Source organism: Choloepus didactylus, chromosome 23 (genome assembly GCF_015220235.1).
Source record: "Choloepus didactylus isolate mChoDid1 chromosome 23, mChoDid1.pri, whole genome shotgun sequence".
Lineage (NCBI taxonomy): Eukaryota > Metazoa > Chordata > Mammalia > Pilosa > Megalonychidae > Choloepus > Choloepus didactylus.
In genome coordinates this window covers 30,901,877-30,924,260 of record NC_051329.1, presented here as the reverse complement: position 1 = coordinate 30,924,260, position 22,384 = coordinate 30,901,877, and the positions used below count along the sequence as shown (strand labels likewise).

Genomic DNA, 22,384 nt, shown 5'->3' with positions numbered 1-22,384 from the left:
GTATGCAAGGTTGGTTCAACATGCAGGGTTGGTTTCATTTAGAAATGGGCAAAATATTTGAACAGACATCTCCACAAAGCAGACAGAAAGCACAGGAAGAGATCCTCAACATCATTAGCCATCAGGGAAATGAAAATCAAAATCACAATGAGATACCATTTCACACCCATTAGAATGGCTGCTATTTTTTTAAAAGAGAAAATAGCAAGTGTTTTAGAAGATGTAGAGAAATAGGAACACTCATTCACTGCTGGTGGCAACATGAAATGGTGTAGCCACTGTGGAAGACAGTTTGACAGTTCCTCAGAAAGCTAAGTATAGAACTGCCATTTGACCTGGCAATCCCAGTACTACATATACGCTGAAAAGAATGGAAAACAGGGACTTGAGCATATTTTCACATCAATGTTCATAGCAGCATTATTTACAATTGCTAAAAGGTGGAAGCAACCCAAGTGTCCATCAATTGATGCATGGATAAATAAAATGTGATATATACCTACAATGGAATTTTATTCTTTATGGTTGACTCTGAAAGACATCATGTTGAGTGAAGTAAGCCATAATCAAGAGGAGGAATATTGTATGATCTCACTGATTTGAAACAATGAGAATAAGCAAACTCATAGAGTCAGAATTTAGAATATAGGTTACCAAGGTAGAGAGTTGTGATACACAATGGGAAGTAAAGGCTTAAAATGTACAGGGTTCCTATTTGGAATGAAGGAAATTTTTTGTTAGTGGATGACATAGATGGCATAGAACATTGTGAATGCAATTAATTAACAGCACTGAAATAATCATATATCTGAATATGAGTAAAAGAGGAAATGCTAGATCACATATATGGGAAAAGAATAAATTTTAAAAATTCATGGAACTACACTACACACAGTGAACCCCAAGTTATTCCATGGACTTTAGTTGCTAGTATAATTACAAAAATGTGCTGTCATCAGTTGTACCAAATATTCCACAACAAAGCAAGGTGTTGGTGTTGGGGTGGTATACAGGAATTTTGTATTTTCTTGGATGATTGTTTTGTAATCTCACAACTTGTCTAATAAAGACAAAAATTAAAAAAAAATTTTGTTACATCTCCTTAAGGTGACTCTGTAATTATGTTCCTTGCAATACATGTAATCTCCATTTCATAACAAAATTTCTGTGAACTCCCTTATGAAATCAGTTTTTGTTAACTTCCTGCACTTAATAATGAATGTCCTTGCCAAAGTCTGTATTTAATCCTATAAATTATTTTTAGTTCATCTATGGGTAGCATTTACTAACCTATAAGAATTCTCTGAATCCATCTCTGGTGATATTTGAGAAACAATTTATATGTTTATAATATTATAAGAAGTATGGTTGATTTTCCTGAAGGTTTTTTTTTCCAGTTAGATTTTTATTATGAACAAAACTTGATTAAAAGTTGAACAAACTGCCTCAAAACTCACAGAGTGTCAGAATGGCCAACAGTTAGAAAAATGGTCATCTATCACCCATGCCTTAACCAGAGTCCTCACGTTGCAAGAGCTGGTGGTGGAATCTGAATCGGTTTTGTGATTTTTATTAGGATACTGATGACTACCCCCATATAAACCCCTCCAGAATTGCTGGCAGAAACAAGTTGCCACCAGAGAGGGGGCAGACGGGCCCACATCTCCACTTTACTGATTTCCTCCCACGGAGGTCTGGGAGTTGGGTTGTTTCAGTCATTTCTGTGCTACTTGTGAAAAAATGCTTGCGCAGGGAGCCCCGACACCTGAAGAGTGGAGAGAGGCCGGGGGAGGCCCCGACCAGGCCCCTGCAAACCGGCCTCTGCTGGCCGCCTGGAGACTGCAGCTGGCCGTGGGCAGCACGCCCCCTCCCCAGGAGGCTGCAGGCAAACCAAAGGAGAAGAGAGAGAAGGAGAAAAAGAAGAAAGACAAGAAGAAGAAGCACAAAGTGAAGGCCAAGGAAGAGATGAAGGCTACAGTGGACCCGCCAGCCAAGCAGACCCAGCAGAAGTTTCCTGCCAAGGAGGCCAACTGCAGGGACCAGGGGCAGCAGGCAGCGGAGGAAGGGCGGCAAGCAGGCGTCGGCCTCCTGCTGAGAGGGGGAGGGGGAGGGGAGAGGAGGAAGAGGAGGGGGAGGGAGGGGAGGGGGAGAAGGAGGAGAAGGGGGGCTGCCATGAGCTACAATGAGAAGCTCTCCCTTAGCCTGGGCATGAACTGGCTGCCAGCCCGGGGAACGGGCCGGGTGGTGCACATCATCCAGTCTCAGGAGGGCTCGCTCAGGTGCTCCATCCCCGAGGACATCGGGATTGACTTTGAGACCCTGAAACCCACCACGTTAGGAGAACTGGAGAGATATGTCAAGTCTTGTTTACGGAAAAAACAAAGAAAACCATTCTCCACAAAAGGGACAAAGCAGGCAGCCAAGTCAAAAGAGGAGCTAGCTCGAGAAGAAAGAAAGTTAGAGAAGCGGCTGCAGGATGCCAATGGACATCTGATCAACGACAAACCAAGAAAGAGAAATCCGGCTCCACGCCCTCGGGAGGGCCGTCCCGGCTCGGCAGCAGCAGCGCCTCCGAGTCTGGAAGCAGCAGTTCCAGTGGGTCCAGTTCGGATAGCAGCGACTCGGAGTAAACTCTGGGCTTGGACAGAACAGAAGAGACAGATGTTACACAGGCCAGGGCGCTGCAGTTTCCCTTCCATGGTTAATATATGACTTTCGTCCCCAAAGGTTCTGTAGTCATTCTCCTGCATCTCATCACTTGAATAAACTTGACCCCCATATCTGGCTTCTGATTCTTTTTTTGTGTGTTCTGATAATAAATGTTTATCCCTGAATTATACACAGTGTGAGGGAAATTTGTTTATTTTTTACTGTTTCATGTTTCTCTGTCCACCCACAGAATAAGCATTCCAAAACTCTAAAATTACATTTCTTTTATTTTAAATTTTATTGAACTAAATCATAAAATTGTCATTTCATTCACTTTGTATCTTTACTAATAATATTGATTTTATGAGTTTTGGGCCTGTCTTCCATAGCTTTCAGTTACTATCTACACATTTTTTTAAGGTTTTACTTATTTCTTTTTCCTTTTGCTCCTTTTCAATCATGTCCTGTAGGATTATGTGTGATTGTTTAGAAAAGCCTGTTTTACTTTTCTTTTATATCCAGTGTGTTCCTTATCTGAACTGGCTCTCTTTTGTAATTTTAAATTGTTTTACAGCCCTGCCAATTTTCTCTTCTCTTACCTTAAAAATTTCTTCCTTCTATTCTCATAACTGTATTTTGAGTCTGATTTTGTAACATATTAATGATTTTTCATCAACCTATTCTTATTATTACATGAATGCATGCAGGGATCACTGTCATCTCATGATAACTGGAATAATTGGTAAGAAAACCCATTCTGTGAGCTTTTTGGAGAGGAGGCTCACTGAGGTCAAGGGCTCCCTTGGACAACAAAAAAGCCCCAGCACTTAAAACATTTGCTGATTTCCATAGTGTGTGTACCTATGCCATGACCAATTTCAAGTTACTAAATGTTTAACAACTGCCTCACAAACCTCCTGAACATTTAGTAACCAGCTCTTAAAAACCAGTACATGACAGCCCAAGCTTATCTCCAGGTGAGGAGTGGAAGGAGGGTGTTGAAGGAAACCAGTGGCTCTCCTGGGCTGCCCCAGGGTGGGAATGTACTGGCAGACAGTGTTTCCAAGCAAGGGCTCATGCCTGGTGTGCACAGAAGCCAATACTATCACATTGGGATTTTGTGGAAAGAAAAGGCTTTTATTGTGAGTTTAACAAGCAGGGAGACAGGGCAAAGAAAAGACTCATCTGTGTTTTTGTTCTAAGAACTAAGGAAGATTCATAGGTTGGAAACAAAGGGAAATGGGTATAGTGATGGGATTTAGGTCGGCATATTCTGATTGGCTGTTGTTAGATATATGCCAGGAGGAGTTAGGGAGTTTAAAACTGCAAGCGATTTCCTATCCATTTAAAAACATTTCAAACACACAGTTCATTTTTTTTTTTCTTTTACACAGTTCAGTTTTAATTTTTTAGACTAGGAAAGATTGAAAAAAAATTTTAAATGAATGTTTGGCATGGTTCCTTATCTTAAGAATAGATTTTGTAAAGTCAATGAGTCAAATGAGTCCTTTCTTCTACTAAGATCCACATTCTCTTATATAGCTACTCAAAGTAAAATTTATTTCAGAGCTAAATATAAGTAGTATGACAGGGAAACAGAAAATCCATCAATTCATTTGATTTTGATTTGATTTACTTCATTAAAAAGTATTATTTTGTAGACACAAGTTTCATAATGTTGAATTCATTTTAATAATGTTCTTTGGGCTTATTTATTTTGTATAGTATGTTGTTTGGATGTGATTTTCATTATTGGAACTAATATGGCTATACTCATTTTTCAAGACATTTAATAGTGTTATGTATAACCTATAGATGTTTCTGGAGTTACCTAATAAAGACTTATAAATGAATAAATAAAAAAAAAGTGCAAATGCTTAGCCTAAGCCTATGGGGCATGAACAGAAGCTCTGCATAGGAAACCACACATCACATACCAAAAAATGATATCTTTAGTGTGATGAGTGGGTGAAAATTTAACAGGACAGATGTTATTATGTTACTTTCAGTTACAGTTAGTAGGGAGTGTGCAAGTGTGGTCTCGGGGAATCCCCAAGAAACTACTAGAGCTAGTTGGGGCTGGGGTAGACTGACCATAAGAGGTTCAGGTTACAGGGAACCCAGAGGGTCACAGAAGTGTCCATTTGCAGCAATTGGTATGGGTTTTGCTTGTAGATGAAGGTATTCAATGCTCCCACGAATTGGTTGGGTCATCATTGTATATCATTGTCATTTGTTAGTCAGAGTTGGGAGAAGTCATTAAAGCATAGCTTAAATAGGAGAAACCAGTAATAATTACAATAGGATGAGTAGTCACATCTGTAATATGTTTCTGAATGAAGACCGATTCCTGAGGGAGTCAACTAAACAAATCAAAGGAGGGAAAACTTGCTTCCATGGCATTAATCTGATTTCTCATGTAAATATATTTTCATAACATTAGCAGATCATCAGGCATAAAAGTGCAGCATTCAGTTTTTGACTATGGCCCATGTGCCACACTGGGAGGCAGATGTGAGGTCTAGGCAATCTGGTTTGGGAGGACAACTTTATGCATGAGGGTGACTTCTGTATACAGCAGGGAAACACTATAGAGACAATTGTTTGGGGCTCTGTTCTGGTTTGCTAATGCTGCCAGAATGCAAAACACCAGAGACGGATTGGCTTTTATAAAAGGGGGTTTATTTGGTTACACAGTTACAGTCTTAAGGCCATAAAGTGTCCAAGGTAACACATCAGCAATCAGGTACCTTCACTGGTGGATGGCGATGGTGTCCAGAAAGCCTCTGTTAGCTGGGAAGGCACGTGGCTGGCATCTGCTCCAAAATTCTGGTTTCAAAATGGCTTTCTCCCAGGATGTTCCTCTCTAGGCTGCAGTTCCTCAAAAATGTCACTCTTAGTTGCACTTGGGGTATTTGTCCTCTCTTAGCTTCTCTGGAGCAAGAGTTTTCTTTCAACGGCCATCTTCAAAATATCTCTCATCTGCAGCTCCTGTGCTTTCTTCAAAGTGTCCCTCTTGGCTGTGGCTCCTCTTCAAAACATCACTCACAGCTGCACTGAGTTGCCTCTGCTCATCAGCTCATTTGTATGGTTCCACTGATCAAGGCCCACCCTAAATTGGTGGGGCCACACCTCCATGGAAATTATCTCATGAGAGTTATCACCTACAGTTGGGTGAGGAGCATCTCCAAAGAAACACTCAAAGAAATCTAATCAAAACTGATAACATCTGCCCACACAAGATTACATCAAAGATAATGGCATTTGGGGGACACAATACATTCAAACTGGCACAGGCTCATTGAGTAAATCTATTATGGGTTTCAATGTGAACAAGGACACCTTCAAAGTCTATTGATGGAACAAATATGGATGTAAGATGATCATGTGAGTGGAACACTGATGGTGCCCATCTAGCTTTTAATAAGAGTAAATTAGCAGAAGGAGGCAGAATGCTATGAATAGTCCTTTGGGTCCATGGTGGGCCTAATGTACATCATCCTAGCCAGCATGGGGCAACCACAGCCATACACTGGTGCTCCATGTCTACTGGGTTCTGTTTGGAGCTTTCCAATAAATGTCAGGGTGTCTTGACAAATCAGTGCCAAATCAGTCACTTTCTTGTGATATAATAGTTTGGTGACATTGTTCAGGGATGAGCCAGACCATTTTTCTGGTAATATAAGGAACCTGCTGCTTGGCATGTTTTCATTGATCCCAACAAAGGGGTTTTGACCCAGGTGGCCATACCCAGGCATCAATCATATTTAGCCATCCCAGACTTGTATGTGTCCTTCTCTTTCACTAATAGTGAAGTTTTTATCCCTGGGTGGTTGTTTTGATCATTGTGTGGCCATGTCAACAGTTACATTATAGGAAAAACTGACCATATACCCAGATGCATTGATGTCAGTGGACCAATCATTTGGGTCGGCATTAGCTATGTCTATAGAGTTAATGGTCATTGTTTTTGTTCCTGTTTAAGTACCTAGGGCTATCCAGTCTTTTCCCTGGAGGGCTGAGAATCCACCAGGGTAGGGCAGAAGTACTGAAAAGTGGGAGCTGGCCACATATTCAGCAATTAGATTGATGCATAAAGATGGTATAGGAGTGTGCCTACTGAAGGAAAACATTGCCATCAGGGGCCCATTGATGAAGATAAGGCCAATATTATTATATATGAGGACCATGAAGAGACATCGGAGAGGGGAACACAGTGGACAGTACTTTGCAACTTAGCTTTTAGGCCTCTGTTCCTCTTAAAAGCAGTTTGAGATTGGACATGTGTTTGCAGGAATATTGTAGGGTAGAAAATCATTACTTGTGGAGTTTGTCCATCCACTGTGAGGCTGTTGCTGAAGACAAGTGATCTGCTGTCTGTGAAGTCTATTACTCATTTGGTCCCAGTGGATGGGCCTAGGGAGATCTTGATCCTGGGAAATTTATTTAACTTAAGAGTGAAGGAGCCATGTCTTTATTCCCTGCAGCTCACCAGAAGAATGGGTGATTAGTACAAAGCCACAAGGCCCATTTCACTGCTGACATTGCTGGTCTTTTGGACATACATTTCTTTGGACATTATTTTTTGTTGGTTTTTTTTTTTCCTTTGGCAAATTTATTCAAGTTTTAAGAGGTACCCAGTCTTCTGGATTTATGCAGTGAAGAAGTACATCTGTGGGAAAAATAAGGTGGCTCCAAGCATATTGATTAATAGCAGATAAATTAGCACCTAAGGATTACACATATTTTATAGTATCTGTTGCCTTAACAACATGACTATTTGCTAAATCACAGTAAATTTTAGTCTTAAGAAAAGGTGCCCCATGTAACATTTCATATGAGCTCAATTGGAGCCTGCTTCTCGCAACCACTCTTACCATTAGCAGTGCAATTGGTTAGTTTCTTGGCAATTCATTGCCAAGGTCCTCTTTGAGGTGTGGTTCATCTTTTCTATCTTTCCAGTAGATTGTTGTCTCCAGGAAGCATAGAACTACCAATGTAATCCTAGGGCTCCAGTAACTTCTTTGGTTACTTTAGCTATAAAAGCACCCACATTATCATTCTGCATAGAATAAAGCAGTCCACACTGGGGAAAAATTTCTTTCTGTAAAGCTTTTGTTACTTTGGAGGCTTTCTTGGTCCTGCTTGGAAAGGCTTCTTCCCATCTTGAGACGGTGTCCACAAACACTAACAGGTATTTATAACTTCCCTGGACTTTGGGCAACTATCAAGCTATATTATTAGATAATACAAATGTAAAATTAAGAGTAGTCTCTTCCTTGAACTCTGCCAACCTATAACCCAATTTACAGGAGGAACCCATTCATGACTGTATACAGATGATTGAAGAAATCTATTTCAGCCAACTGAACCTCACAGATCAACCCCTGGAGGAAACCAATCTCAAATAGAGTTGAGAGGTCAATCTGGAGGTTATTCTTATGAATTTTAAAGATATTATATTTTAGTTTCTAGTGTATTAGAATACCTAGAAAGAAATGACTGAATCCCTTGAATAGTAATTTAGTAGATTTGATTCTTGATGATAATTGTATAACTGTATGGCTTTTACTGTGTGACCATGTGATAGTGGAAACCTGGTGACTGACACTATCTTTACCAGTTTGTGGGCAAATGAGCAATAAAATAATGACAAAAATACATAAATAAAAGTGGTATAAGAGGTATGAGTGGCTTGGGTGTTATTTGTCTTTTTTTTCTTTTTTATATTTTTTCTTTATTTTGGAGTAATGATAATGCTCAAAATTAGATTGTGGTGGTTAATGCACAACTGTATGATGATACTGTGTGCCACTGACTGTATACTTTCAATGGATTATATGGTGTGTGAGTATATCTCAATAAAATTGCATTAAAATAGCAATCCCTAGCTTGAATCCTGCTGCCCTATGCTTCAATACACAGAAGAAACCCATTCATAATTACAATGTACACAGATAACTGAAGAAATCTATTCCAGCTGACCAGACTTCAAAGTCCAACCCCTAAAAGAAGTCAGTTTCAAGAGGTGCACAAAGAGAAGTAGCTTCATGGAACAGGGATTCTGAAGCATGGGGATGGTAATCCTCCATGAAGCTCTAGAGGCAAGCACACTTCCTCCAGTTATGTCCACCCAAGAGCAGAAAGTATAGCCTTTACTAGAGCCTTATAGCTAGGAGATGGAAACAGGGGTATCATCTACACTGATTCTATGTATGCTTTTTTGCATAATCCATGCACATTGAGTCATCTGGAAAGTTATGGGACTATAAACATCAGTTACAAAAAAAGAAATCAAACACCCAGGAGTTATACTAACAGTGCTAGAGGTCATTATGTTTCCATTGGAAATAGCTATTTTCCATTGTCTTGGGTATCAAATATTTATACATTAGCAGCAAAAGGAGATAACTTCCCTGGTCAAATTGCTAAACAGGTGGCAAAGACACAAGAGCCAAACAATAACATCTTAGCTGTCCTAATACCTAACATAGATCTGGATTCATTATGCCCCAATATTCAGCAATAGATCTAAAGAGAGCTAATGAATGGGGTTTCAGTGTTGACCCCAGAGACCCAGAAGAAGAACTCTACAAAGCTGTGAAGGATGGATGGATTTATAATGAACAAGGGATTATTTAAATACCTGAATATTTTAAAAAAGAAATCATTACCCACAAACACCAAGAAAGTCAATATGGTTGAGATGCCATGTATCAATGGCTATGAATATTCATAGTTGGACAAAAATGCACAGAATAATTCAAAATGTGGTTAAGAATTGCTTGTTTTGTGCTAAAAATAATCCAAAGATGTGACATCCCACTCCCATTAAAGGAACTCAAAAGACAGGTACAGAACCAGAGGATGATTGGCAATTACAGGGAAGCCAACATCCCCCCTTTTTGTTCAAGATGGTATGTCACACAGTGGGGAATATTCACCATTGTAGGTTGTCCCAGAGTAAATGTTTCAGCTTCCTGTAGAGGTCACTGGTTGCCACCATGACATGGAGAAAACTGGCCAAACCTGGGAAACTATATCCAATCATTTGGAAAAGTAGGCAAAAGGGCTTCAAGTGCTACCCAAGTTTTGCATTAGTACCCCAAGGCCCATGCCTTCTCTGTCATGTGCAAATAAATTGAAAGGTTTCCTGAGATCTTGGAGGCCAAGGACTGGGGCTGTTAAGAGAGCCTCTTTAATAGCATGGAACACCACTTGACCTTTAGCAGTCCAGTCTAGTGGCTCCATGTTCTTTATTTAATGGCATCATAAGATATCTGGCTATAAGTCCAAAATTTGGAATCCAGATTCAACACAATCCAGCCATTCCTAGAAATCCTCAGAGTTGCCTCTTAGTGATTGGTTCTGCCACTATGGCTATTGCTTCTCTTCTCTTTGGCAGTAAATTTCTTTGACCCTTTGAAAGTTCAAATCCTAAGTATTTCATGGTGGTCATGAAATTTGGGCCTTTTTCTTGGAAGCTTTATAGCTTCAATCTGCCAGGAAGTTCAGAGGTAAGATAATATTTTGATCTGAAACTTCCTTGGTGTTACTGGCAATCAGGATATCATTCATCTATGTAGTAGGATTCCCTCCTGAAGGTAGAGTTCTCTCAAATCTTTAGCTAGTACTTCTACAAATATAGTGGGGGCATTTTTAAATCCCTGGGGAAGAACAGTCCAACAATACTGATATTTTAGACACATTTTGAGGTTTTTCCATTTGAAAGCAAATGGTTCTTGAGAATCTGGGCTCATAGTTACAGAGTAGAAGGCATATTTTAAATCTAGTACTGTAAACCAGCAGAAATTGGAAAATGTTAGAAAAGATGCTTTGGGTAAAAGGAGAGGTTAAAGGGAGAATATGGAGAAGTGAAAACTCTGATCCAAATGGAAATTTGAAAACACTTCCAGGCATGGTGTCAGAAAAATCCATCCTAGTGGAAAATGTTCAGATCCTCAAAAGTAGAACAAAAAGAAGTAGGATGAAAGCCAGAGAGAGGTTTGTCTAAAACTTTTCAGAAATTAAACCTCAGAAAATATTCCCTGCATAAAAGGATCAACCCCAGTACAAAATTGCAACTTTTAAGTTTGATTTCTTTGGTTTTATTGCACAAGTATTTTCTTCCTAGCGTACTAAGTTCCAAAGGAAAACTCATTACTATTTACCCATGTCAGTGTCCCAAAACATGTCATAAATTTTGGTGAGTAGAGGATAAATAATAGATTCTGCCCTGCTTCCTTCAATGGGAAATGAGAGTCAAGATCACATAATGCTCCCTGGTTGCTTTAACCTTATTCCTAGTTGTCTCCCTGATAACCAAGTCATCATGGGCCCAGAACAGATATATTGGATGAAGAGGAAATGGGAGTAAAAACTGCAGCAGCATTTTGAGAGCAGGTGAACATTGATAATGGAAGAGTCCCTCAACTGGCAATTATTGAATACAAATATTATCATCATTGTATTTCCAGTAAGGACTGTCCTTTCCTGAGATAGGCACTGCTCCCAAATAACCGTGCAAGGCTGAATCAAATATTCTGGGTTGACGTGTCAGCTTTGTCACCATGATCCCAAATTTGTCTGGAAATGCCACCAGACCTCAGTTTTCTCATATGCAAAATAAGGGAACTGGGTTCAGTAATTAATTCAATGCAACATTGATTGAGGACCTCCTATGTTCTAGGATTTCCACTGGGATAAAAAAGTACAGGGTTCCTATGATTGAAAGTTTCCTCTTCTACTCTATGATTCTGTGACAAGCAGATGGACTTGTTTTACTGCAATTTCTTGTCCAGGGTACATTGATTAATTTCCCTATGGGTGGATAACAACTGAAGAGGAGGTGGTCTTGGATGGGTGGAAAGACTTCCTGGTCACTGCCAGTCATGCAAAACACCAGGATGAATCCATAGGAGAGAAACATCCTCCTTTTATGGTGAAGGATTTCTGCCCTCCACCTAATCCCCAGTGAAGTCTGGGCAGATAGGAATCAGATAAGAAGTGTCAAAAGACACAAATTCCATAAGATTTTCCTGATGCTCAACATACAACAAAATATCTTACAACTTCTGCATATCTTTGTAATGTTTCCTTAGCTTTAAATATGCTTCTATAATAGCTAAACCATTTTCTTGCACTGCTGCATTATCAAAGCTTTCAAATTTGCTGGTATTCTAATACACCAAGTGTAAGTAATTTGCCTGTAGAATGCTCAGACTCCATGAGAAAAAGTACATGTTATTCCAGATGAGGCAAGTGGACAGACCATAAAAGATGGTGAGAAGTTACAAGCAAGGATCATAAACACTATTCTTACAAGAGATATTTATTGGTGATTAGCAATTGTCCCCAGGAACATGCACTCCAAGGAACTGCTCTTGGTTTTTATAAGTGCACATTTAAAGGCTGCAGGACCACACAGGCCTGAATGTTGGAGTCTTGTTCCATCTGTACAAATATTTCCATGGAAACACTGAATAAATGTCACTCAGATTATCCAACACCACCAGATTTATCTGTAAATCTTGATCACTTTCCAAATAACATAAAAGAACCTAATAATCTGTGGGTTACCCTAAAGTCTTCCTATAAGCCAGATCCAGGACTTCAAGGCCCATGTGTGGCCAATTTTGTCTTTTCATTTCTGGCTTATTTCACTCAAAATGTTGTCTTCACAATCCATTCATGTAGTTGCATGCCTCACAACTTCATTCCTTCCTGTGGTTGCTCAATATTCTATGGCATGCAAACATCACATCTCACCATTCTGTTCATCAGTCAATGTATCCCCAGGCCACCTCCACTCATTGCAAATTGTGAATACTACCACCATAAATACCACTATGCAAATGTCCATTCATATCCATGCTCGCAGTTCTTTCAATATATACCCAATAATGAGGTTGCAGGATCTTATGGCAGTCCCATACTTAGCTTCTTCATTAATGTTAGTTCATATTAGGGAAAGCATACAGTATTTGTCCTTTTGTTTTTGGCTAATTTCACTCAACATAAAGTTATTCTTTTAAGTTGAGGTTTAATTTGCATACAAAATCACTAAAATCACCCTTCTTAGTGTATATTATGAGTTTTGAAAAAGGCATTCAGTCATGAAACCACCCCTACAATTGAAATATACAAAGTTTCATCAACTCCAAAATTTCCCTTCTTTCTTAATGTCCTTGCCTGGATTTGGTATCAGAGTTATGCTGTTTCACAAAATGAGATGGGAATATTCCCTCCTTCTGTATTTTCTGAAAATGTTTGTATAATATTAGTATCATTTCTTAATAAAAGATTTCACAGATTTAGCCAGAGAAATCATTTGGCTCTTGAATTTAGTAATGAGAAGATTATTTATTACAAATTTCATTTCCTTCACGGCAATTTAGATTATCTGGTTGCTTTTTATGTCAGTTTTTTAAAATTTCTGTCTTTCAAGGAATGTTCTCATTTTGTCCAAGTAGTTCCATTTATTGATATACATTTGCTCATAATATTCCTTTCATTTTCTTTTAATGCCCATAGTCTCTGATGATGTTCCCTTCTTTTATTCATGATAATTGTTGTGTTTTCTTTCTCTTTTTCCTAATCAGTTTAGCTAGTGATTTATCAATTTTATTGATATTTTCAAAGAACCAACATTTGTTTTGACAATTTCTTTGTCTCTTTTCTATTTCATTGATTTCCATTCATATTTACTATTTCCGTTTTATTGGTTTGGGTTTAAATTGCTCTGCTTTTTCTAGTTTCTCAGGGTTGAGATTATACCCTGATATCAACTTTATTCTTTCCTCTAATAAACACTAAAAGCCATAAATTTTCTTCTAAACAAAGCTCTAAGTACACCCCACAGATTTTGATATGTTGGTTTTTATTTTCAATCATTTCCCTAGTGTGGAAGCCTAGACTAGCGAACCTTGGGTTGGCAGAAAAGAAGGCAGAGGACTAGCGTTGCAAATCAGCCAATCCTGAACCACTCTTGATGGACCAATCAAGATAGCCCAGAATGTAAGCCCTAATTTACATAGCTATGCACCAATCAAAATGGTCTTCCTCTGAACCAATCACAAGTCACTCTTAGCTGGTCCCCCATTGGACCACAGCGCAGCGCCTTATTTGCATAAAATTCAGCCAATCCTAAAACACCAATTGTCTAAGCCCGCCCCCCTCTAGCCAATAAAAGGCCTAGCTCTACGTACCTATTTTTAGTTCTGCGTTTGGAGTCTTTGGTGTGAAGTTCTTTGCGCGGCGGCGCCTGGCGGAGCGGCGGCGCCTGGCGGAGCGGCGGCGCCTGGCGGAGCGGCGGCGCCTGGCGGAGCGGCGGCGCCTGGCGGAGCGGCGGCGCCTGGCGGAGCGGCGGCGCCTGGCGGAGCGGCGGCGCCTGGCGGAGCGGCGGCGCCTGGCGGAGCGGCGGCGCCTGGCGGAGCGGCGGCGCCTGGCGGAGCGGCGTTTTTTCCGTCTGAGAATTCTTTCTTGGTGGTTCCAGAAACTCGATAATCCGCTCAGGTAGGAGCTTTGTTTTTTTCCAGTGAGTTGGTAATGCTAGTGGGTACTTCTATTCCTAAAAAAGTATGTTCTGTGTTTTGCAACCATTGATTACAGATTAAATTGTGTCATGCTCAGAAAATTTATACTGTGTGATTACAATCCTTTGAAAATTAAACGTATGGCCTAGTATATAATTTAATGATCTAGTATATTATCTACTTTAGGAAATTTCCTGTACATGCTTCTAAGGAATGTATTTAGCAGCTATTCAGTGTTCTATAAATATCAACTAGGATAGTTAACTAGTTGACAAGCTTGTTGAAACTTTTCCTTACGTTTCCTGATTTTATTTTTGTCTATTTGTCTGTTAGTTGTTGGTGGCACACATTTGTCTATTTTTCCCTTTAGTTTGCTGTCTTTTCCTTTCTATATTTTGAAGCTGTATGTTTCAAATCACAGTAGCTGCCCAATGAACTGTCTTAGTTACGAAGTGTCATGCGGTCTTTCTAGTCACACTCCTGTTTGTGACGTCTGCTTGGTCTGTTATTAACATAGATGCGCCGGTTTTCATGTTTGCTCCTTTTAGAAAGTATCTTGCCCAGCCTTTTACTTTTACTCTGTACCTTCATATTTAACGTGTATCTGATAATTATCATCTAGTTGGGTCTTGCTTTTTTACCCAATGCTTTTTTAATCCAATCTGAAAATTTCTGCTTCTAAGTACAAAACTTCAGTTTGCTTACCTGCCTTACAAATCTACCATCTAACATTTTGTTTTGTTTGTCCCAACTTTATTTTTCCTGTTTTATTCTTTTACAGGAACTTAGTGTTTTAGTACTCCATTTTAACTTCTCTGTTGGAGGTATATTTATAATTTTTAGTACCTTTGCCTTGTATTTTGTTTTCATTGTTACTCTGCTGAGTAGAACCTTGAATTAATATTCTTTCGTTTTGTTGCAAAAAAAAATTGAATATGCTTTTTTTCTATTTCCAGTCTATTGTGTTGACATACATATTATCTCTACATTTGTTATGCACTCAGTAATATTTGCTGTAATCAGCCAAATAATCAGTGAGGAAAACAAGTAAATATTAGTCAAGCTCTGCATTTCTTTAGGATAATATTTCCATCTAGGATCATTCTATCTAAATTGGAACTTTACATGAATTACTTTAAAGATCTGTCAGCTTTTGTATATATGAAAATCTGTACTTCACCTGCGTTTGTGAATTGAGGTTTCACTTAATATACAATATAGGTGTCCCGGTATTCTCATTTATTTTTTGTTCCATTGTGGTTTGATTTGAATTGTGTTTTGTGGTGGTGGTCTTTCTGCACTCAAAAGGTCTTTCCATTGTCAAAGACTCAGTGTTTTTAAAGACACGCTCCTCTGATTTGTCACTGTTCCCCTGTAACGAATGTGTGTCTTGTCTTTGTTTTTTCAATTTTTTTTCATCGCTTATCAGCAGTTGGACTATCACGTTTGTTCCATGTGTCAGCTTGGCCAGGTTACCGTGTCCAGTTGTTGGTCGAGTAAGAGCTGCCGCCTCCTTCCTGTGAGAGCTTCAGGGATGTGGCGCTTCTGGGGTCAGCGGGGAGTTCGGGCCGCCGAGGGCAGGTGGCAGGGGAGCCCCCGCCAGGTACCGCGGGTCCCGGGTCCTCGGCTGGCGCCGCCTCCCTCCCGGGCCCGGCGGGGCGGGCGGACCCCGGGGAGGGCGCTCGGGGCGACGGGGCGGTCACGGGTGCCAGAGCGGCCGGGCCTGGGTACCGGGCAACTGGGGGCGGCCGCGGGGTGTAGGGTGCTGGGGCGACAGGCCGGGGAACCAGGGGGACCGGGGCGACGGGCGGCCTGGGGACCGGGTAACAGCGGGCAGCCGAGGGTACCCTGGCGACCGGGGGCGGGGAGGCTGGGGCTACGGGGAGGCCGAGAGGGCTCGGGATCTGGCGCGACCCTCAAGGGCCCGGGTGGGGGTCGTGACACCGGCTGGTCCTGAGCCAGGCTGGGCCCCTCCCCTGCCCCCCATCTGCTCCGGTGGCCCCGCCCCTTCGGGGCTCTCCCCCTGCAGACCCAGGCCCTGGGGGGGGAGCTGCGGGGCTGGGGTGAGGGCGGCGGGGCGGCTGGCGACCACCTGCTCTGTTTGGGCTTCCGCGGACCAGGCCCATCCCCTGAGCTTGGCTTTCCAGAAGCAGCCAGTTTGTTTCTATATTTTTAAGGTCGGTTTTCATGTTTAGCTTGTTGAGAGTATTGTAGCCATGCACTTCATTTCATTTTGAGTATTTTTTTTTTTTTTTGGTCTATATAGAACTTAAAAATTTCCCATTTAACAACTTGAAATAAAAATTCCTTGGTACAAATTAAATTCACAGTGTTGTGGTTAAACATCACTACTAACCATTATCAAGGTTATTTTATTTCAAACAGAAAATCTGTACTCATTAGGAATTAACCCCCATTCTCCTGACCTCTGCCGCTTGTAATTTGCAATCCACTTTTTGATTCTATGAATTTGAATATGTAAGTGAAAATAATCTTCCTTTTGTGTCTGCTTTATTGCAAGCAACAGGATATATTTCATGTTCATCCATGTTGTATAGTATGAATTAGAGCTTCATTCTTAAGGTTTTATAATATATGCATGTACCATATTTTTTCTATTCCTTTGTTGATGGACACTTGAGTTTCTGCCTGTTTTTGGCATTGTGAATAATGCAGCTGTGGATATTGTACACTTTTGTGTTTTAGTCCCTGATTTCAAATCTTTTGGACATATACCTAGAAGTGGAAATTCTGGGTCATGTATTAATTTTCCATCAACTTTCTGAGGAAACACTAAGCATCTTTCTGTAGCAATTGTGCTATTTTACATCCCCATCAGCAGTATACAGGGTTATTTCCACATCCTTGCCAACACCTGTTTTCCAATTTTAATAGTCATCCTACTTGGTGTGAAGTCCTATCTGATTTTGGTTTTGATTTGCATTTCCCTGATTACTAATGATGTTGATATGCTTACTGGTTATTTGTGTATCTTTGAAGAAATGTGTTTTCCAGTGTTTTCCCATTTCTAACTGGACTCTGTTTTTGCTGCTGATTTTTTTTTTTACAATTTTTTCTATTTTGAAATCAATTCAAAGTTATAGGAACAGTTGCAAAAACAATACTAACTCCATACACAGAATTCCATCATACCCTGACCCCCCTCCCCCAGTAGCTCAATCCACCAACCTTAACATGTTATCACATCACTATTTCTTTCCCTCCCTCCCTCCCTATCTATCATCCATCATCTATTGCTCTGTCTTCTGAACATATGAGAGCTAGGTGCACACATCCTTGAACATACACTATAATTCACTTATACACTTCCATTAAGCGCAGCTAAGAAGTACAACAGGTTCAACAATGATACAAAGATTACATTCTATATTTCCTTTACCTTATGTCTCAGCTGTGTCCCTTTGAGCCACCTGTCCTCTATCCTCTAATTCCATCCAAGTTCATCCTTGGCATTCAATCATCTATTTAGACTGTTATTGCTGACAGGGTGACGCAGGAATGAGACACGGACACAAAGCTAAGAATTAAGGGAGCAGGGGGCCCACTCGCCTCTAGGGCGAATGGACACCAATGCATTTTTGCTCCAGCTATTTATTAGAGCAGATCACGTGCATATACTAAAGATCCTCGGGCTCGGGAGAGCCCACTAGATACCTACATTTACATCAGATGCATTTACATCAGTTGTGTACATCTTGTTTACATCAGGAACGTCATAGTCACAAGTTACATCAGGTGTATATCATAGTCACAAGACACACATCTTTACAGGGCGGGCCTGCATGGCATTCTATGCAGGCCTGCGGCTCAGCATTTTAAGCCACTACCCCAGATATGCCTCAGGCAGCATGGAAGGCTCAGTTTCCCACAGACTGTCTTTTTTTTTTTTGGTTGTGGGAACATATATACAGCCTAAATCTTCCCATTCCATCCCCTCCCTAGCCTTCCATTAGTGGGATTAATCACCTTTAGAATGTTGTAATGCTCTTTTCCACCATCCATTACTAGAAATTTCCCTTCACCTCAAACAGCAACTCCATCCTCATTTCTTAACTCCCCATTGCCCCTTCCTCCATTTCTCTTAACCTGAACTCTACAATTCATCTCTATGGTTACATTCTCTGATAGTTTCTTTGTGTTTGCTGTGGGGGTTAAAATTAACCTCTTAAATCCATATCAATCTTGTTTTTCTTTGATACCATCTCCACTTCAATAGTACACATAAACTATGTTCCTATATTCCTCCATTCCCCTACCTTTATATAGTTGTCTAAAATTATATATTATACATTGAGTTCAAAACCACTGATTTGTCATTACTGTTTGTGTAATTTATATCATGTAGGAAGTAAATAGTGGAGTTACAGTTCAAACATTATTAACTTCTATTTGTATTCCCCTGTGGCCAGAGAACGTGTCCTGAGTATATTCAATTTTTTTTTTTTTTAATTTCTTGAGGCTTGTTTTATGTCCCAGCTTATGGTCCCTTCTGGAGAAAGATCCATGATTGCTAGAGAAGAATGAGTGCCTGGTGCTTTGGGATGTAAGGTACTACCTATTTCTGTTAAAATTCTCTATATCTTTCTTTCTGTTTCTCTGTTGGTAGGGCTCCCTTTAGAATCTGAAGTAGGGCAGGTCTTTTATTGGCAAAGTCTCTCAGCATTTGTTTGTGAAAAATTTAAGCTCTCCCTCAAATTTGAAGGAGAGTTTTGCTGGATAAAGTATTCTTGGTTGGAAATTTTTCTCTCTCAGTATTTTAAGTATGTCATGCCACTGCCTTCTCATCTCCATGGTGGCCACTGAGTAGTCACAACTTAGTCTTATGTTGTTTCCTTTGTATGTGGTGAATTGCTTTTCTCTTGCTGCTTTCAGAACTTGCTCCTTCTCTTCAGTATTTGAGAGTCTGATCAGAATATGTCTTGGAGTGGGTTTATTTGGATTTATTCTATTTGGTGTTTGCTGGGCATTTATGCTTTGTGTATTTATATTGTGTAGAAGTCTGGGGAAGTTTTCCCCAACAATTTCTTTGAATACTCTTTCTAGACCTTTACTTCCCCTTCTGGGACAGCAATGAGTCTTAAGTTTGGACGTTTTATTTTATCTGTCATTTCCCTGAGATCCATTTAAATTTTTTTGATTTTTTTCTCCATTCTTTGTTTTGTCCTTTCAATTTTCTGTTCTGTGGACTTCTAGGACACTGAGATGTTGTTCAGCATCCTCTAGTCTTGTATTGTGATTATCCAGAGTCTTTTTAATTTGGCCAACAGTTTCTTTTATTTCCATAAGATCTTCTGTTTTTTTATTTAGCCTTGCAATGTCTTCTTTATGCTCTTCTAGGGTCTTCTTTATGTAGTTTATATCCTGGGCCATGGTCTTCTTGATGTCCTTTAAATCCTTTGCCATGCTTTCATTCCTCGATTGTGTTTAATTAATTCTGCGAGGAACTTTGTTTCTTCAGATAACTTGATTTGTATGTTTGGAGTTGGATTCTCCATATCGTCTGGTTTTATCATATGCATTGAGATTTTCTGTTGCTTTTGGCCTCTTGGCATTTGCTCTGTTCGACAGGGTTCTTTTAATTTGTGGAAAAAAAACACAAAAAAACAAAAACAAAAAACCTATGTAATTTTTCAGAAACAGTTTGGCGACATACACTTTCTGTAACCAGCAGATGGCGTCTGTGAGTCACCTATACCTCTCAAGTTAGTTCACCTCTTGTGGGGTCCAGCCAGAGAACTCAGCCTGGGTGTGTTGCTGGAGCTGTCTTCCCTGAATGCGGGCGCTTGTACGGGTGGCCAGGGAGGAAGGACAGCCTCAATATTCAAATCCCCCCGGTTCCCAGAGATTCAAGGCCGCCGCAGGAGTCCAAGCCTTCATTTCATTTCAGCCGCAGCCCCTGCCCCGCTCTCTGGATGTACCACAAACTTGGTGTAGTGTCTCTGGGATCTCCGAGCAGGTCCCCCTGCCCAGCCGCGCTCCTCCAGGACCACTGCTGAGAGACTGCTGCGCCACGTCATCAGTGCGCGCCGTTCCTCAAGGGAAGCCCCGGGCCGCCGGGCCGAGCCGGCTCGCTTTCAGCCTTATGCAAAAATGGCCAAATGCGGCGTCTCCACACCCTGCTCCTCACACAGTTCCTCCTTCCCAGCTCTGGGACAACTGGCGGGGCTCTGGGCTGTGGGCACGGCCCCAGGCAGGAGTTTATCCAGCCCTCCCGGGAGCGAGCTGCTAACCGCGGGGATTCTTTCGGCTTCTGGCTCTCAGCTCCATTCCCCTGGCCCCAGGGATATCTGCAGCCGGCAATCTTCCAGGCCAGACACCGAGAGGCCGGCCCAGCCCCCTCTTGCTGTGTTTTACTGCGTGGTTCCCACGATCGCACCTGCAGCCGCTCCTGGGTTTTACCCCTTTTTCTTTTTTTCCCAGACTCCAAACCCTGGCTTCCCCGGATTGCAGCGTGACTGCGGGACTTCCAGCCAGCTTACTCACTCATTTCAGAATGCAGACTCCCAGTTTCACCAAGTATACAGCCCCTGGGAACTAGCAGATCTCATTCAGCTGGCACATTGCTGTAATCGGTATTCTGGGTCACTCTCTGGTCCTTATCTAGTGTTTTCCACGGAGGAGTTCCTTAGCCCTGTCTCACCTAGCCACCATCTTGGTTTCTCTGCTGCTGATTTTTAGGAGTTCTTTATGTAAACTGAAAAATAAGACCTCATCAGATACAAGGTTTGCAAATATTTTCCTCGCTCTGTATGTCTTCACTTTCTTGAAAATGTCATTTAATGCTGCAAAGTTTTTAATTGAAATCCAGTTTGTCAATTTTTCTTCTGTTGCTTGCATTTTTGATGTAAAATTTAAGAACTCATAGCTAAATATAAGGTCTTAAAGATACTTTCCTTCTAAGAGTTTCGTAGTTTTAGCTCATATATTTAGGTTATTGATTTGTTTTGAGATAATTTCATATACAAAGTTAGGGCGACATTTTATTTTTTTTTTGCACATCAATATCCAGTTTTCCTAGCACCAATCAACTGTGCTTGTTACCCTAATCAAAAATCCATTTGGTTTAAATGTGTGGGTTTTTCCTGAATTTTTAATCCTATTTTCTTGCTCAGTATGTCTGTTCTTATACTTGTTCCAAAGTTTTAAGATTACTGTAGCTTTGTAATGACTTTGAAACCGTGGAGTCATGGAATATGAGTCTTCCAATCTTGTGCTGCTTTCTTAAGATGGTTGTGTCTATTCATGGCCCCTTGCTACCTTAAATTGACTGACTGGTTTTTCCATTTCTGTGAAGAAGGCTGCTGGAATTTCACTGGGATTGCATTGAATCTGTTAATCACTTTGGGTAGTATTAGCATCTTCATGATATTTGTCTTGCAATTCATGGACCTAGTATGTCTTTTCATTTATAAAGGTGTTCTTCACTATCTTTCAGCAGTATTTTGCAGTTTTACTGTATGTAAGTCTCAGACATACTTGGTTAAATTTATTTCTAGGTGTTTAGTTTTCAGATGAATTTTCAGTGGAATTGTTGGATTGTTCAGTGCTAGTGTACAGAATCACTACTGAGTTTGGGGTGTTGATCTTCTACTCCTGCCAGTGTATTCTGAATTCATTTTTCATAGACTTCCTGTAGGTTGTTGGGGATTTTGTTTGTAGGAATATGTCATCTGAAAATAGAGCAAGTTTCACTTCTTCCTCCTGCACTTACATAACTCAAATGGTTTTAATTTCATTTTCATACCTAATTGCTCTGGCTATAACTTCCAGCAGAATGTTAAATAGCAGCATGGATGGATAGTCAGCATTCTTGTGTTTCTAGTTCTTAAGTGTAAAGCTTTTCCACAATTGATATGGTAGTTGTGGGTTTTTCATATATGCTCTTTATCATGTTGAGGAAGTTACTTTCTATTTCTAGTTCTGAGTTTTTGTCAAGAAAGGATGCCAGATTTGTCAAATGATCCATGTGAGATATGAATGTATTAGTTACCATCAATGTGGTATATCAAATTGATTTTCTTGCATTTCTTCGATAAATCCCACTTTGTCGTGGTGTATAATGCTTTTCATGCACTGCTAGATTCAGTTGGCTAGTATTTTATGATTTTTGCATCTATTTTCATAAGGGACATTTTCTTCTAAAATTTTTTTGTCTTTATATCATTATCTGGCTTTGGTAT

At 40.4% G+C, this 22,384-nt stretch overlaps 1 protein-coding gene and 2 pseudogenes across 1 annotated transcript in view; all 3 read left to right on the top strand.

Moving 5' to 3' along the window:
- The first annotated feature begins 1,740 nt into the window (after positions 1-1,740).
- On the top strand, positions 1,741-2,630 carry LOC119519326 (annotated as a pseudogene).
- A 3,398-nt stretch (positions 2,631-6,028) lies between these two features.
- The window catches only part of LOC119519325 (inner centromere protein-like), a 30,000-nt gene continuing 13,644 nt past the window's right edge, over positions 6,029-22,384 (top strand). Inside the window, exons 1-2 of the mRNA XM_037816882.1 lie at positions 6,029-6,036; positions 13,867-14,163. Of these exons, the coding sequence (XP_037672810.1) occupies positions 6,029-6,036; positions 13,867-14,163 (305 nt within the window). The remainder of the gene's footprint in view (positions 6,037-13,866; positions 14,164-22,384) is intronic.
- LOC119519495 overlaps positions 20,887-22,384 on the top strand; it is a 30,092-nt pseudogene continuing 28,594 nt past the window's right edge.